General features: G+C 41.9%; 1 protein-coding gene across 1 annotated transcript in view; it reads right to left on the bottom strand.

Annotated features, from left to right (window-relative positions):
• The window catches only part of LOC139608463 (zinc finger MIZ domain-containing protein 1-like), a 110,015-nt gene that overhangs the window by 21,351 nt on the left and 71,809 nt on the right, over positions 1-16,855 (bottom strand). Inside the window, exons 4-5 of the mRNA XM_071462248.1 lie at positions 12,061-12,174; positions 6,287-6,392 (exon numbers count right to left, since the gene is read on the bottom strand). Of these exons, the coding sequence (XP_071318349.1) occupies positions 6,287-6,392; positions 12,061-12,174 (220 nt within the window). The remainder of the gene's footprint in view (positions 1-6,286; positions 6,393-12,060; positions 12,175-16,855) is intronic.

The following is a 16,855-nucleotide window of genomic DNA, read 5'->3' as shown; positions in this document are numbered from 1 at the left end:
CAAAAATTAGGAGCCGGCTCCTGCAGCAGTAAAGGGTTAAAGACAGAGAGAGGGGGTGGGAAGAGGGGGGAGGCAGGGAGAGAGAGAGAGAAGGTGGGGTGGGGGGGTGGGGGGTGAGTGAGAGGACAGGCAGAGAGAGAGAGAGAGAGAGAGAGAGAGAGAACCAAATGCTTATCTCCTCACCTCGGATGTATGCAGCTGTTATTGATGTATCTTCTTTTTCTGTCTAGTGATCCATTGCTTGCTCTCCCAATACACACATCACACAGAAGCAGCCACAGCCACTTCGCCAGAAGGGAGAGAGGGAGGGGAGGGGAGGGGAGGGGAGGGGAGGAGGGGAGGAGAGGAGAGGAGAGGGAAAAAAAAAAGGCAGGCAGCTCACATTTCAAACTTGCAAAGGGGGGTGGTGCCTAATGTGCTAGACAGCCTGTATCTTGGCCTGGGTCCAGAGCGACGAGTAAAAGAAGCCTCAATCAATTCATTTGCAGCAACGTTTGTTATGCTATGCGCCGCAAATCCTGCAGAAAAAGTGGTGATGGCAACGACTTCAGGTGGGTACATTAAGCAGTGATTCCAGCCCCCAAACCTTGTCTTTGCATACAGTCGACTTAATCCATCAAACTAGTCATTGTAATTAAGGGGCATAGAGGACGAGGAGGGGAGGGCGAGGAGGGAGGAGGGAGGAGGAGGAGGGAGGAGGCTGGGTATTGTGGCTTCCTGATGCGCAGAGGGTTGGGATCAGAGAGGGAGGGGCCAATTAGACCACATTTGTCTATCAGAACACACAAGCCAGAGTAAGCTTTTGGATAAACAATTACACACCTATAAAACATGTAAACTGTGGGCAGACACACCACCTGAGGCAGTCTGGAGCGTCCACTGTCATCTGCAAATAAAAACACTTGCACTCACCAGCACTGAGTCAATTCAGGTGTCAAATGAGTGCAACTCATCTGTGGCTAAAATACAATAATAAAGCATTTAATTAGAGGCACAAGCTACAATGTAAATGAATTTGAATGTGCAGTAAATTACTGAGCCACATGGAGCGGCTGAGGATGCCACCAATCACCTCCTGCTACCACAGACATGATAAGTGCTAGAACTAAGGGAGGAAGGACAGACAAGCCGAACAGCTCTTATCTCTGGTCTCTCCTGTCTGTATTTGCTCTCCTGGTATTTACTATCAGCTGAGCGCACGGTGGGTGACTTACAGCCCTGCACCTCTACTGCAAGTTAACACATCAATCACGGCTGGCTGGAAGACTTCACATGCAGTGATCATATAGTGTAAAACAGAGAAATTGTCCAAAGTGGACACAGTGTAGATTTACAGCTTCTGTGACACTCTGTCTAAGAATCAGGTGCACATACAGTACTTCCACCTAGTAAGCCTTTAACATTGTAAATTCTGGTGTGTAAAGTGGTGGCTCCAACTTCAGAGACTTGTGGTGTGCAGCAAAACTGTATTTTATATCCTCGCAGGGATCCAATTGCACTGATTTCTTTGAAAAATGTAATGTGTACTGGTGCAGCCGTTAAAACATAGTAGCTTGGATGTGAGTAAAGTGACTCCTAGCTTTGTTAAAATGTTAAAATTTGAGGAGAAAGTCCAGAGTTTAAAAGGTTTAAGAAAAAGCTTTTCTATAAAAAAAAATCATATCAAGAAAATACATTTTAGTGTGATAGATAACATGAAGAATGAATGAATCACAAATATCAACTCATCTTATTTAGAAAATGTATTTTCAGGTGGGGTTATAGACCTCCAGTGATTATAATGTATGAGTTGTATATGGAGCTCAGTCAGAGAGGACGAAGTCTTGACAAGACTAAGTACACGTTGGGCTAAAATAATGGCAGACGCCACTTAAAGAACCACGGCTCATCACCTCATCTCCCTCTAAAATTACACTTGCAATTCTGTTTTGAATCTGCAGTTAAATCAGATTAACTAATGCTTGTTTATTTCTTAAATACAGTGTTCAATTGAATCCAATTACTGCTGACAGTCACCCAAGGTCTGGGCCACCAACAATGTTTTTAGATCCTGTGTTATTCTCTATTTAGGAAAAGCCACAGCTAAACTATATGTTGAAATACACCAAGAGAAGAGACAAAACATTTTGGTGTGGAAAGCTCTGGGAAGAAAAATTACAGCCCTGCAGGCTTGTGTGTGTGTGTGTGTGTATGTGTGTGTGTGTATGTGTGTGTGTGTATCTGACCTCTGTGTTGTGTGTAGAATCTAAGACCTTTCCACAGCTCAGTGGCAACATGTCTGACCTCCGCGTCTTAAGCACCACTTCACTGGAAGGCTCGGTAAAAGCTGCTGCATGATCAGCACTTCAGGCTACAGTTAAGCGGAAATGTACATTATATCTCCACTCTAGCATGATAAAGAATTCAGCAACTTCAGTGTAAAATAGAAATGTTTTAAGGCACCCTTGAAAATATTCATCTTAACCTCAATCATGTCTCTTTCTTTGAAATAGGTAAGAATTTCTGCAATTTTCCTGCCTCAGGAATCTCCATTTTAACAAAAATGTATCGTGTGTAATACTTGAAATTACCAGCTTTGAGATGATGCGCCTAGATGTTGCAGATTTGACTTCGCTAACCATTATGAAGGATATTCTAGATAGATTTATAGATTTCTTTAGTATGAAGCAGCACTATCTAATCTCTATCTAGAGCTGCAAACAAACACAACATCCCCTCCTACGCAGGCTTAACGCTTCTTCATGCTTGAACTAGTAGGAAAACTGAGAAACCACCTTCTGAAATCTCATCACAAAACTCCCACTGTCAAAAACATTAAACAAGATAAAACAAAGTATGAAAACTGATACTTAAATATATTTCTTTTAGAACGCTGACACAGTCAACTACAACCCACGGCAGATCTAACTTGAAAACAGTCCAGCATGTGTAAAACGAGTGTAGAGACAACTCAGGCTGACAAAGCGAGAGCTGAAGCCCAACCAATTACGTGCTGAATAGCTGGTTTACCAGGCATTTGTTACATGAGAGAATGAACGGCTCGAGGAGCTGAAAAACTTCGACTGCACCCCACGCCACCCCCACCCCCCCACCACCCCTTCAGCTTTATAAGTTGGTGCCTCCTTTCACTCTTTAGAGCTGAGGAATTCCAAGGGCTTGCTGGAGCGCAAACAATTGGGAATGTGCCACTCTGACCCTCTTGGAGGAAAAATCGTGATTAAGCGTTTTGTCGACGCTCTCGGACCAGACTGAACCACTACAGTCGTGCAGGAGGGGTGTGACTCTGAGGAAATAGGCCTAACAGGGCTTGTAATGTACCCTGTGATGGAGAGAGAGAGAGAGAGAGAGAGAGAAAGAGAGGGGGAGGCCCTGATGAGTTTATCCACACCGAGCGTGTGATCTCCATGCTTTGATGTCACCACAGCTCTACGTGCGTGGCTTTGCCCTGCGGTAAGACAGTCCAAGTAATCACAGATTAATAGAGCAGGCTAATCTCATTCACAAAGAGGTCACTACTAGCAGACAGATGCCCCTCCCCCAGTCCTGCCTGAGCATTGTGGCCCGCTTGCAAAAAGGCAAAAGGACTACAACTAGCCAACCCCCCGGAGAACATCTATTAAAGAGATCAGTACTACAATTCACTTAATCACACCGTGTGTAGAATTTTCCAGTCAGCTAGAGAGGCATTCAATACACAACAAACATTACCTAAACCTCTAAACTGCTCACTTTGCTGAAATCCATATATATATGCCAACTGATAAAATCTATAGGAGGTAATAATGAAGTTTTCCTCAGGCGGGAGGATCCATATTACTGGTATCATTAGGATCAAGCTCTATGTCTTTGGGTTTTGCCCTCATAAGCTGTTTCTAACAAACTAATACCTTAAACTGTTGGAAGCATTTGATGATGAATCAATTTGTCAAAGCTACAACCTGTTTCCGCTGTAAGTTGCCTGTGAACATTGATTTCCTTACTGCTGAGATCAGCTCTGCCCTCCTCTCAGCACAATTTCCCCCTCAATTTGCCCCCATGTTCAGGAGAGGAATTCAGATGACATAACAGATATGTAATAGCTCCACCGCGCCGCGTGTCAGAGCCAAGACAAGTTAGGCCTGTTTAAAATGGGAAAGCAAATCTGATTTACTTATTAGTGCTCATCCACTGACCTAATGTCCTCTGTTTGCAGACAGCCCCGCTTGCAACCACCAGAGATCTCCCCCTTTTTCCCTTCTTTAAACCTAGATTTTCAGAGCAGATTACAAGATGCGTGACATGACTGAGTGGAACAGCGGTTATGAGAGTAAGATTTGGCTTTAAATGCTCCATGGACACTTTTTCTGCTTTGAAAACTCCCAGGGTTTGGCCTACATGAGCCCCTTTGTTAGCAGAGATAAGGAACAAATATAGGAGAACAGTGTCTTCCTGTCTTTATCCAGAACATTAAAAAGCCTGCTATGCACCAAATGGTAGACTATCACACTGTGTTTATGACAAAGCTGAGAGTTTGAAAAGGGCTTTCAGCACTGAGCAGAAACATCAGCTTGAATCACATTCAGCAAATCTGTGAGATTTGGCTAAATGAGTTATCATTAAAACAACATTATGTAGAGGACGCTGTATTGAATTCAACAAGGAATTCACCTCATCCCCACGTCGTCTCCACACAGACATAACTTAGCGTCTCAGATTTCTCTTTCAGCCTTTCAGAAGTCTTCTCAGTGATTGGCAGACACTGACTCGCCTGTCTCTGGTGCTGGATGGCTGACCTGCTGCCGCCATGCTGGCCTCATCATGTGACTCGCTCCCTATACCCTGTCGCTCGGCAACGGCCCCGCTTGATGTCGGGGAGCGGGTCCTGCCCCTGGGGCCCTGTGGGAGTGTCGTTTAAGAGCCATCTCCCTTGGCTGCCAGAGAGGGCTTTCTCCCCACCTTAATAACCTCCTCGACTGGGGCCTCCACACTGAAGAGCTTCTGGGAGCTTTGAGGGATAACGTCTCTGCAGCGGTTTCTACTGAATCTCGTGTCTCCTTTCAAAAATATTTATGCATATACAGGTACATAATTGTCCATGAAATGCATTTTGGGATGCTGCCTAAACTCAAGTACGTTGCCACTTTCCAAATGACTACTGTTGCAGGAAATTATTCAGACAGAGAATCAATTGGCAATCTTATCTAAGCCCATAAAGTAGAGCCTGAGATTTGATTTAGGATTAAGTAGAATTAGAACATTTGGTGGGGTAAGTTAATTGCAGGCAGAGAATGATTCCCCCCCTGTGGCTGACACAAGAGTGACATCGCATGATATGAAGCCTCATATAACCACATATATAACCATGAACTCCATAAATCAGAAAAGGCAAACACAAGTGAAAATTCAAACAAGATGTGGCTCTGACTTTCATGTCCTAGTCGACTTAAGGCGGCACCGCGGAGAGGCCGAGCACACAGAAGCAGTTGCGCAACCCCCATTTTATTTCCCTTTTTCCGCGTAACCCAAGACAGGTGGAAACCACAAATCAAAAACTGTAAAAGAGGACGAAATATTCCTGTTATCTTCCAAGCTGCTGACAGCCAATGCATCTTCATTCCCATCCTGCCTCAGCATGCTTTTTTGCCAGCTTGATAACAGCATTTAGCAGTCTACATCCGTCCCAATAATCTATCACTGTACCAAGATGACGCAGATGTATGAAAACAGGAACTCATCACTGATACAGTAGTTTTTTGTCGTGTGTGACAAATGAAATATTCTGCTATGTGCACTTTGTCTAAAGCTCTGGAGGAGAAAATACAGATGTAGTTCTCCATTTGGTGAACACGTTTGGGAGTGAGATGTGGCATGAAGAAGTGAAAGTTTATGCAGATATCAGAGGGTGATGCTTAATGTTCAGTGAGGTTGAAAAAGGAAAAGGTATTTTGCGTTGCTGCTTTTGTTGAAAACCAAGAAAAAATTGAGATGCTTGAACCGTTTATGATTCAGAGAGCGGTAAACCAATCGACGGCCATCATTTGTCTCTTTTCATCTTTGCAAGAAAGTAACAAATAATCAAGTTAAAATGTAAGGTATGAACTCAAAAATGTGCCAGTGACCATTTGGCATACTTGAAATGTTGTTCCAAAAACAGTTATTTCTCTGGAGTATCAGGATATTCTACAGTTTAGTAGCAATGGGTGGGTGTTGTGAAAAGATGCCAAAAAAGCAGACAGGAACTTTGAGCCCGGACAGGCCAGCATGGCCAGATGGCCTGAGACGGCGGTTGAGAAAACTCTGGTCTTACCTGCTGATTTTGGAGTGAACTTGTCCCTGTTGGCAGCGCACACGGCCAGGAGCCGGTAGCCCAGGTCCAAGTCGAAGCCCTGCTGCGCTGCTACGCGGCTGACCACCTGAAACATGAGGATAGCATGCAGCACTCAGTGAGGACGGAGTCATATTCTGTGGTGGTCTGAAGATTATTCCTACTGAGGACTTAACTAATCACACAATAATAAAGACAAGAGGTCAATTAATGGATTGTTGAAAAAGGACATTAATGTAGGAAATAGTGCTTTTCGGATGAATTTTATTGTAAACTAATAGAAAATAGGATTTGACAGTGCCTGCTTTATTAAAATTGCTGGGAGCTATTAGCACAGTGTGCGGATCATTTGTCTGACTCTTCACTTAATTTTGATTTTTGATCCAGCACCTGTGACGCGCTGGAGTGTCTTAGTTTTTGGAAGTTTTATTAACTAATTAGTCAATAAAACTTCCAAAAGTACTTAGTTATTATCTTTATTCTCTTAATTCCTAATAAGATGAAGGTTACAGAAATTAGGTTACAGAAAAGTTCTATTAGCAGCTAAATAACAGAAGTAACAACTAGAAAGTGCTCACCAGTTCCAAGGCTGCACAATGCTTTAAATGTGTTATTTTATGGGTTTATCATTTTTAAATTTGCATCTGCATCTTATCATCTCAAACAAACAGTGAGAGTTCAAGGTCTCATGCCCTGACCGATTTAGAGAAGCTAAAAGAAAGAAGTGCATTCATCTCCAGCAGGGCGGACTCTTCTAACACTCTCGTCCAGTTTTCCCAAAAAGATTCACTAGACAACTTCAGCTAATGCAGAACGCTGCTGACGGAGTTCTTACCAGAACCAGGAGAACTAAGCAACTTCACTCCTGTTCTTAAATCTTTACACTGGCTACCAGTTACCTACAGAATAGATTTTAATGTGCTGCTGCTAGTTAATTAATCACACAATAATACAGGGCCAGAATACATTTCTGATCACCTTGGAGGATGTAAACCCTGTAGGGCTCTAGGAAACAATCAGCTGGTAGAGCCTCGATCAGAACTAGAACAGGGCGAAGCTGCTTTTAGTTAATATGCTGCACACAGACGGAACCAGCTTCCTGATGATGTTAAATGCGCCCTGACTCGAGCCACTTTCAAATCTAAATGAAAAACTCTCTTCCTGTGCTCATGACTGATTGGTTTCTTTACTGCAAGTTTATTCCCTTTGCTGCATTTGGGGAAACTTCCAACTTATTGACTTCACTTGTTACTGCAATGTAATTGTGTTTCTGGTCTACTATTATTTCTGCCCATTTGCCTTTCATTTTCATTTTATGTATTTTATCATTTTTTTTGTCTAAATAGATTTTATTCTGGTTTTTATTACATTTATTATTTATCTTACTCTATTGCTTATTCTAATACGTTTTCCCAATGTAAAGCATTTTGTGTTGCTTCTGCTTTTCAAGAGTGCTGCATGAATAAAGCTACTTGCCTAGCCCTCAACTACATGTTAATGACAGACATCATGGCATATAGATTTATTCATTCAAGTGCAGAAGTTAAGAAAACCAGACACACACACACAAAAACAAACATAACAGAGCACAACAAAATTAAACTGACAACCTGCCAGCTCACAGAGAAAGAGCAATCATTTCTAAAAAAATTCCCATATCTGCACTAAAAGCTCAAGTTCCTCTCATCCCACAGCTAAAGATTTCATCAAATTTCACTAAAATCTCTGATCTAATTTAGAGATACCTTGCAGAGTGATAATGTTGTTCTGAAATGGGTATTAAATTCTATTTTTCATTGAAGTATAATGTATAATATAATATAATAATAATGTAGTATAACAATTAACAAATTTGATTTAACAAAAGCATATTGAATACAGACCCATCCTGGTAGTTAAACACATCAGAGGACTGAACATTTTCCCAGATTCTGACTCTTACATAAGAGTGAAGTTTGGCAGCATCAAAGATCCATTTGAACTTAAAGGATAAAGTCACTACATGTTTATCAGTTCCATATGAGCCGGTGGACAGCAAGATGAGAGGAAAATGTGGCCCCCAGTGCATCGATGCCCACTGAGAGGAAACATTAAGAGAACATCCACATGCCATAGGAGGTGATGTAAATCACCATTATGTGGCACACGTTGCTTTGATTTACCATTGCCATTATCAGCTCAAAGAGGCCTGCTGAAATCATTTAGACCTTCAGGACATACTAAGGCCTGTGTGGACCACACTGGGCCTCACTAAAGACAGATTCTTCTCCCTGCCTGGCTTTTCATAGCCGCGATCCTGCTGTCACACTCCGAAGTTCTGGACAAGGCCTGAGGTAGTACAGCTGAACGCTGCTGCCTGCACCATATCATTATCTTCTGTAAGTATAGTCTTGACGTGACACCAAAACAGTGTGTGTATATCTGGCTTTTATTTATAGGAATTGCCCATTAAGAAGAAGATATACGAGTATAGGCTGCCTAATTAGAATCTAAACTTGTGAGGGACATTTCGCTAAATGGTAATTCTAGTGTAAGAAGTTGCAACAAGTAGTTCTAATTTCAGGACTTAAATTGTACACAGCCAGTAGAGCTGTGGTGGATTGTCTACCATAAGGCAAGCATGTGCTTTTACATTCAACATCTTATTTGTTTGACAAATCCAATCAACTGAATCTGCACCACAAACCCTCAAAGCTCAGCTACTAAACAATTCATTTTTCAGTGAGTTGCAAAAAATCTACTTTGCTCATCTTAAAAAAAAAAAAAAAAAAAACAAAGAAAAAAAAAGGTGAACAAAATGATTTTAATGTCTTGAAACTAGCATAAAAATTGGGTCATAATGAAACACTCTCTGACCTTATCACTAACAACAAGTCTACAGCCATGCTAACAACTTTGTGAGGCTGCACCTAGGCCCAGAGATGCTTTGAGCTTAATGTGATATTAGCGTGCTAACATGCTCACAACAACAATGCAAATGAATCTACACACGAAGTACAGCTGCGTTAGCTATGCAATTAGCATGGCTAAGAATAAATACTTGACATAAGCAAAGAAACGTTTTTTTACTACATCAGTTGTCTATTTATTTGGCTTAATTTAAATAAAGTCTTTGGCTTCTTTACAGCTGATATTCAAAGGCTTTACATGAAGGCAACATTTTTTTTTTTTAAATACCCAAAACCAGATACACAGGCACACTCATGTGACAATGCAATCCACTTCAGACTTAAGTGAATTGAGAAAAATCAAGACCAGTGACCCTGAAACAAGCATAATAATAATAATTTCATGCAAAATAGTATTTGAAAATGATCAATCCTGCATGAGATTTAATTATTCCAAACATATGTGACAGTAGTTCCCAACCTTTTCCAACCTCCACTTGAAAATCTCAATGATGTTGAGACATCTGACCCCATAACAACACCGATGCCAAATAATATGTTCTGAGAGCATTTTTTATTTTAATGATGAATGAGCCAACATTCAGGATTAAACTCAAAGCAGGGCTAAATTTTTCCTTTTTGTTTGACGGGGGAGAGATCACTTGTCGGTTCACCATCTGTCTCTTGACTCTCTTTCTGTTTAACTCTTCCTGTTGCTACTATGTGGTCTGGCAGCAAAGTGGTCCGGCTGATGACAACATAAAAGTTCCTATAATTGGCTTATCACAGTGATAGGTCTTAATACAAGAAACATTTTTCAATGTTTTCAAAGATCATTTTGTTTTGAAAAAAATTTTTAAAACATTACATCTTTTCCACCAAAGTTGTACTGTTTTGCAAATGATTTGTTGGCTCACTTGCAATACCTTTGCAGCCATGGACGAACCACTGATGTATGATAACATTACGACTTTACTGGTTTGGCCTTAGTAGTGTGCAAACTACAGTGCAAAAAAAAAAAAATTATCAAGCTCTTTCTGCTTTCCCCATTGGTAGACTGTTGTGTTTGGTATCATAGCAAATTTCTCTTGATGACACAATATTTAGTTGTTTAAGGTAGATGATTTTGCAGTGTACCCACCGTCTGCTAGCACCAAATGCCAATGCTGAGGCAGCACCGAGATACCAACATGCAGGCAACAGGGTGAAGTGTTTACCATTACAGTCTGAGAGCGGGTAATTTCACAATCACATCAGATTCTGTGTGCTCCCTCCCAGTGTGGTTCATGCTAAGGTCTATACAACCCATAAACTAAAAAGGAAAAGCCTTGAGATTTTCACGGCAGGAAACAAATTGAATTGGCGAAATGGAGGAAAAGTCACCTGCTGCTGCACATTAAAGCAGTAACACAAACAATCACTTGAATGGAGGGAAGTGTCACTGCGGTTTCACCGAGATGCTCAATTGCAAATCTCTCCGCTTCCTTCACCTGCTGTAGCCACAGTTGCTTGGCGGGGTTACAAATCGCACCAAACAGGAGCTATATGTATCTCTCATCTACTGCTGGAGGCAATATGGAAATGAGCATGTTAAGTATGGCCCAAGGTGACAGGTGAGTGACACATCTGCAATCCATCCATTGTTCTGCTGACTGTGTGCTTGGCCCAAAATTTGTGGAAAATGGAGAGTAATTGCTCCATTTAGCTCTGCTCCTGCCTGCATTGACACAGAATCATTCTGAAGGGGTTTTGTTGCAAGGAATACTCCATTAAAAATCTACCAAATACTCACCCCCTGTAGGCTTGAACAGGGGCTCATTAGAGTAGTTTGTAGTTTGCTCCTTTGTTGGTAGATGGAGGCTGTAGTTAGCTTGGATTCAGTTATAGTGGATTTCAAAAAAGTAAATATACCAAAATATGGCTAAATAGACAACGTCCATTTGTCGCTACTGCAGTTAGCCATTTATCTTTGTTGCACAAAACTAGCTACATTTGCCAATTGGTCAAGGATAACAAAAATACCCATGGTAGTAAGAAAGAAGTTAAGTATTAAGCCATTTTTGTTTAAAAGCTAGCTGGGTATAGGATTAACAGCAGACGACTGAATTAAGAACGGTTTGAGAGGTTCGTTTAGACATTTTAATACCGTTTTTGAATCTGAGCTGACAGCTGTTTTTCCTTCATGAAAGAGCAAGCAACAAACTTCTCAGCGCCACCTTTCAACCCCACAGGGGGTAAGTGTTTGACACACAAAGGAGATTTCTGGTGGGACCGAACTTGAGAGTGTAAAGGAATTACATATTTACCTCTTTTGACAGTTTGGTGCAGCGCTGTAGACAAACAGCTCTGTCCTGTATGTCTATTTAAATCTAGTCAAAATATGCAACCCTGCTTCGCAAATTACTCTGGTGTATGTTTCCATTCTGGCCAAAATCTCTTCTTTGTTTACAGTATACATCTCAAATGCCATGGGATACTAATGATTCAATTAATCAAAAGCCCCTGGACATTTATGTAGGGGAATTAAAGGGTTTGAAACTATTTTCCTATAAGCACTGATTGCTTTGTGGTTTGAGGACATATTGCACTCGTCCTTTTCCTGTTCCAGTGTGCCAATTTCATGAGCCATAGCACAAACTGTAACAAAAGTCACTTAAAAGGTGATTAAATCTCAGCAGTTTCCAACAACTCAAATGCTTTTTATTGTCCAGTGACCTCAGTGAAGACCAGCCAGCTAAACATTAGTTCTCCTGTATCCCTGAGGGAGTTATGGAAAGAGCCACTGCAGCAGTTGTTTTAGCAGCCCTCTCCTTGTCCTTGAACCTCTGAGTATGAGACAGCAGAGGGGGGTCGTGACTGGCAACTTACCGTAAGGCATCCCATCAGGCTTTGCTCGAAGGGACGCTGGAAGGCTCGTGGGTCGCCACACCAGTCCAGCAGCTCGGTTGCTGCTGTTTGGAAATTTGCTGGATTTTGTAAGTGCTGGGGAGAAAAGGGGGAAAGATTGAGTCCAAAAACATTCAGAGGTCACAAGAAAGCAGAATAGAGATATTCTGAGATACATATTAAGTTACCCATTGATTTAATTATTTGTAGATAGAAGATTAGAAAGCACTGGATAATTGGGTTGGATTTTATTCTATCATAAAATCATACTTACAAAATATATGCATATATGCACATTAAAAAATACAGATACTTCCAAACAACTCAAAAGACTCTATTACATGGAAAATTGTATATTCTTATTCAATATAACAAAATGAAATCATAAACAATGTTAAATAACAGTGAAACAACAATCAAGATGTTATTAATAAAACTGAGCCATAACAAGACAACATAACTTGTTTTGGTCCTGGCCTGATTAAATGACAGTTTTGACATGATGATTTAATGGCTATTACATATATTACATACTGGTACTTATATTGCATAAACTACTATTTAAATATTCAATATATTTGCCTTAATTTCCTTTAATGAAAAGTTCTGTTAGACAGCCTGCATAGTTTTTCTATTTCCATGAATCTGCATAAGAGATGGAAAACAAATGAATGGATAGTGATAGAGAAGACTGATTGCCACCAACAGGAGGACTACACCAATAACATGATGAATAATTAAAAGCACTCAAAGTGTCTTAAAAGAAGACAGCATGTCCCAAATTTTGCTTATCACACCTCACATTACTTATGCTGTAATGCTCTGGGCTGACGGGGTATGTCCCCATTACACTCATGGCTTCACCTCACTCTCCCAAGGTTTGTGTAGCACTGCCTTCCCACTAAGTGCAATAAATCTCCTTGTGTGGCTGCATGAATAGCCGAGGAAGCCCTTATTTCACCACCCGGCCCTGAGCTGTGCTGTGACTTTATCTGACAACAGGCTCCTTGACCTGCAGGCACCCCTTTATGGCATTCATTCCCCAACCGGATCCAGCAGCCCCCTCACTAACCCTGCTGTCTGTCTTGCTGTAGAGCAGCACTGGAAACTGAAAAATGGACCTCTCTGGGTTTGCCACAACGGACTCAGCATTGGTCATTGATCTCCTCTAAAAGCTTTCAGACCTCAATATGAATTTTATATATAGAAGAGCAGACTCACTACCTCCACTCTGCAGTAATCTGTTGCCTTTGGAGAGATTATGCACACAAGCCTTTGTAGTGCACTTGTACAAACCAGGCACAAATGGACTCCCACTCCATGGCATCAAAGGTAAATAGAGAGGTTTGTCAGCCTTCTTAACACATCTGTGTGCTTTGATTTCACTGTCAGGGAATAAAGGAGAAGAGGAAGTGACAGCTGTATAGTCACTGCCTCGCTGTGCTTTTTTCTTGTTTGCTCTTTAGGGGGCAGCAGAGGTCAGGATTTGGTGAGGCAGTTTTCATATCAATTTACAAAGCCAGCATCTGACAAGGGCTGGATGAAACCAGTCTTGTTTATTTGATGCTCCGTCCGAGCTCTGTTCCTCACTCGCCCGACGTGTCTTTGTTGGGGGAGACTAAGATGAGACATGGTGGGGTTGCTGAGCATGTAAATTCTAATGTTGGATAAAGTCTCCTGGAGAAACACACACATCAACAGATGCTAAATTTAGATGAGTCTGGAAGCTAGACAACACACGCAATCAGCACACCGAGGATGGAGAGGGGGAGGAAAAGGGGAAGGAGGGAGAATATATAAAGGGGAGAGAGAGAAAAAAAAAACATGCCACCACCACTTGGGCTTGAAGTGATTACTGTTCTTTGCACTCAGAACAATTGGTCCCACCAGTGTGGCTGTCACAGGGAGAGCTTGGCACTGCCACACCACAGATGTTCTCCCTCCTCTGGCCAAAACCCACCAATCAAACCTAAACTAGTAGCCAAGAGACCCCCCCCCCCCCCCGTCCTCGTCCCCTGGGTGAGAACGATCCTCCAACATTAACACTCCAGTTAAAGCTCGGCCCAGTTTGAGGGAAACAAAGGGGGACGGGACTTGCAGTGTCCTGAGAATACAGCTTTCTTCAGATACAATCACCAACTGTAGTCACGTCTGGAAACAACTTGATCTGCACATCTGCAGCTAAACTGAATGTGACAGCGCATGCGATCTGGCGAAGGATCCCTTTCCTTTCAGAATCACAGCTTTTGGTTTTGCTGCTGTTGTTGTTCTACATTCGCTGACGCCCCAGAGCACTGAAAACATATTAATGGAGACAATTAACCCTGGAAAGAACACAGTGGCAGACAAAAAAAAAACAGATCCATAGCCCGTGCAGCAGTACAGAGAGGGATGTCTTCCAGTTCATCTTGAAATATTGACACAGTCTGAGGAAGTGTTCCTGCAGCGAAAGGAGAGTTCATAGTTTCCGCCAAATCCCTGAGCATATCAGTGAGTGGAGAGTCTGACAGCAAACCGGCTTCCCCACAGTGAGAGGAAAAATACTGTCTCTGAAATAAATACCAGCAGTATCACGGAACCCATCTTCCCTAAAGTGTTCACAACGGTGCAATTCTGGGACGCGAGAGGAAAACAAACTGCCAGTGAGGAACTATGTGTCGGGGGGGTGAAATCAGATAACTGCTTTTATGTATCACTTTTAAACATCTTCGTTTGTTTGGAGGTTAAACAAGTGAACATATTTATTTTGCTGTATCACTTTTTAACAGGGAAAAATGTTCCCCTGATGTGTTTGGCAGCAAAAGGAAACAAACACTATCAGTATTGTTTACCTTTTCCAAATATTGGTGTAAGAAGCATCAGGGTGGCAGCTAATATCAATGAAGCATATAAATCGCAATAAACAGTGAGAATTGACCGTTCCCGGAGCCTAAGGTAAGATCCTCAGTTCTTTTGTTTTTGTTTGACTAAAAGTCTGAAACCCCAAAGATACCAAATTTACAATGATATAAAACAAATCCTCATTTCAGAAGCTTTTGTTTGGCATTTTTGCCAAACAAATTACTGAAATTATGAATTGATTATCAAAATCATTATCTGTTTAATCCACTGTTCATTTCTGCGCAGGTTAGGTGTCAGATTTGTCATGAACCTTACATATTTACCTCTACTAATGTCAAATAATTCAAAAGTAAACAAGACATCTGATGTATTTTTACCAATCCTAAGTAAAAGAATTTGGATATTGAGGTGAAAAATGACTGCGTTTTCACAGTTTCTAAAGAGTTGGGTTAAGTTATTGTTTAAAAATCACATTACTGCAATTTCACAACAAGATGGCAATTTAAAAATTACCACCATAATGATTTCTGATTTAACTTTCAACCCGTGATGCAATCAGGCCGACGGATTCCAATTTCCTCCACTTTATCATCGCGCTCAGCAGTAATTTATCATTTGAGCAACAAAATCAATTTGTTCCCCTGTCCGCAGCACCGGCTGGGAGTATTCAGACAGACATGTCACATCTCCCAGAAAACAACAACACAATGGAGGAGCCTTCATTTATATTCCTGCTCCACGTCCATACTGCCTTTGAGATGCCAAATTTCAGCATGTGCACACTTTCAATTAAAGCAAACAGCTGGATTGGTTTACAATATTTTCTTAATTATTTTAATGGCTTGGATATTGGACAATGGGGAGCAGGGGGAGAAGATAGTGAGTTAATTGTTCTGATCTCCCCTGATGATCATCTTTGTGTGCGGGGAGGAGAATAGACGGCCGGCTGAATGGGCTCGCTGCTAGTCTAATTGGCAGGACATAAATGGTATTTATTATGCGGGTCTTCCAAACCCTGATTGTCTACGGCACAAAGCTGCCTCTATTAGCAGGGTGCTGGCTCTTACTGGTCGGTTTGAAATGACCCGGCGCTTAACCATTTATTAGATGGACTGGAGGCCTCCTTGTATGCCATGGATCTCTCTAATTGGCATGTTTACCCATGTGCTGCTCCCCCGGCCGCTAACATCCGAGCGTGTTTGTTTAAATTTTTTCCTCGAGGGGTTAACACATTCAACCCCCCGACATTTGAATTGTTTAAACTTTTGTGTTTCTTTTCCTGTTCCGTGAACTTCCTTTTATATAATCCATCAGCTATGAGCAATACAGTGCACTCATAGAATCCAAATCCACTTCCTGTATAACTAAAGAAGGAGTGGATAATGAATATATAATATCCTGCTGTGAAGAAGGTAACCAGAGCGAGGACAGGGACTGTTTACCTCTCCACCTTATTACTTAAGAACATCAAAGTACGTCTCTCCACACAGAGGCTTCCCTCTGTTTGCTCCCTAAGCACTCGCCCTGTCTCTCTAGCTGCCTCACCTTGTCTCCTTCTCAGTAATAGCAGGGAACTCCCTGCCGAGGGTAAAACAATTTGCCACGTCCACACTTGTGTCTCAATGCAAGCCCCATACACTTTCCCAAAGGCCCTCTGATGTACTTTTCAGGAGGTGGACCTCAGAGCTCAGAGCCCAAAAACAAAACGGGCCGTCAGTTAAGAGAAGAGATCAAAGGGAGAGCCCTGTCGCCCGGGGTTACGCAAGTATGTCCGTTTAATTCTGCCAGAGATTCGTCCCGCAGTAAATGGTGGTGAGAGGAGAACAAAAGGACTCACTGGGAGTCAGCAGTGGTGGAGGGAGAAAGAAGGGTGATGATGGCAGGGGGGGGGGGGCCCGCTCTTTGACCCCAGTCAGAAACCTGAGTTACACCACAG

Source organism: Trachinotus anak, unplaced genomic scaffold (genome assembly GCF_046630095.1).
Source record: "Trachinotus anak isolate AG129_WGS33_773 ecotype Australia unplaced genomic scaffold, CSIRO_AGI_Tana_v1 ptg000025l, whole genome shotgun sequence".
In the NCBI taxonomy this organism is placed as follows: domain Eukaryota; kingdom Metazoa; phylum Chordata; class Actinopteri; order Carangiformes; family Carangidae; genus Trachinotus; species Trachinotus anak.
Note: the sequence above shows the minus strand (reverse complement) of the source record. Positions and strands in the feature narration are given on the sequence as shown.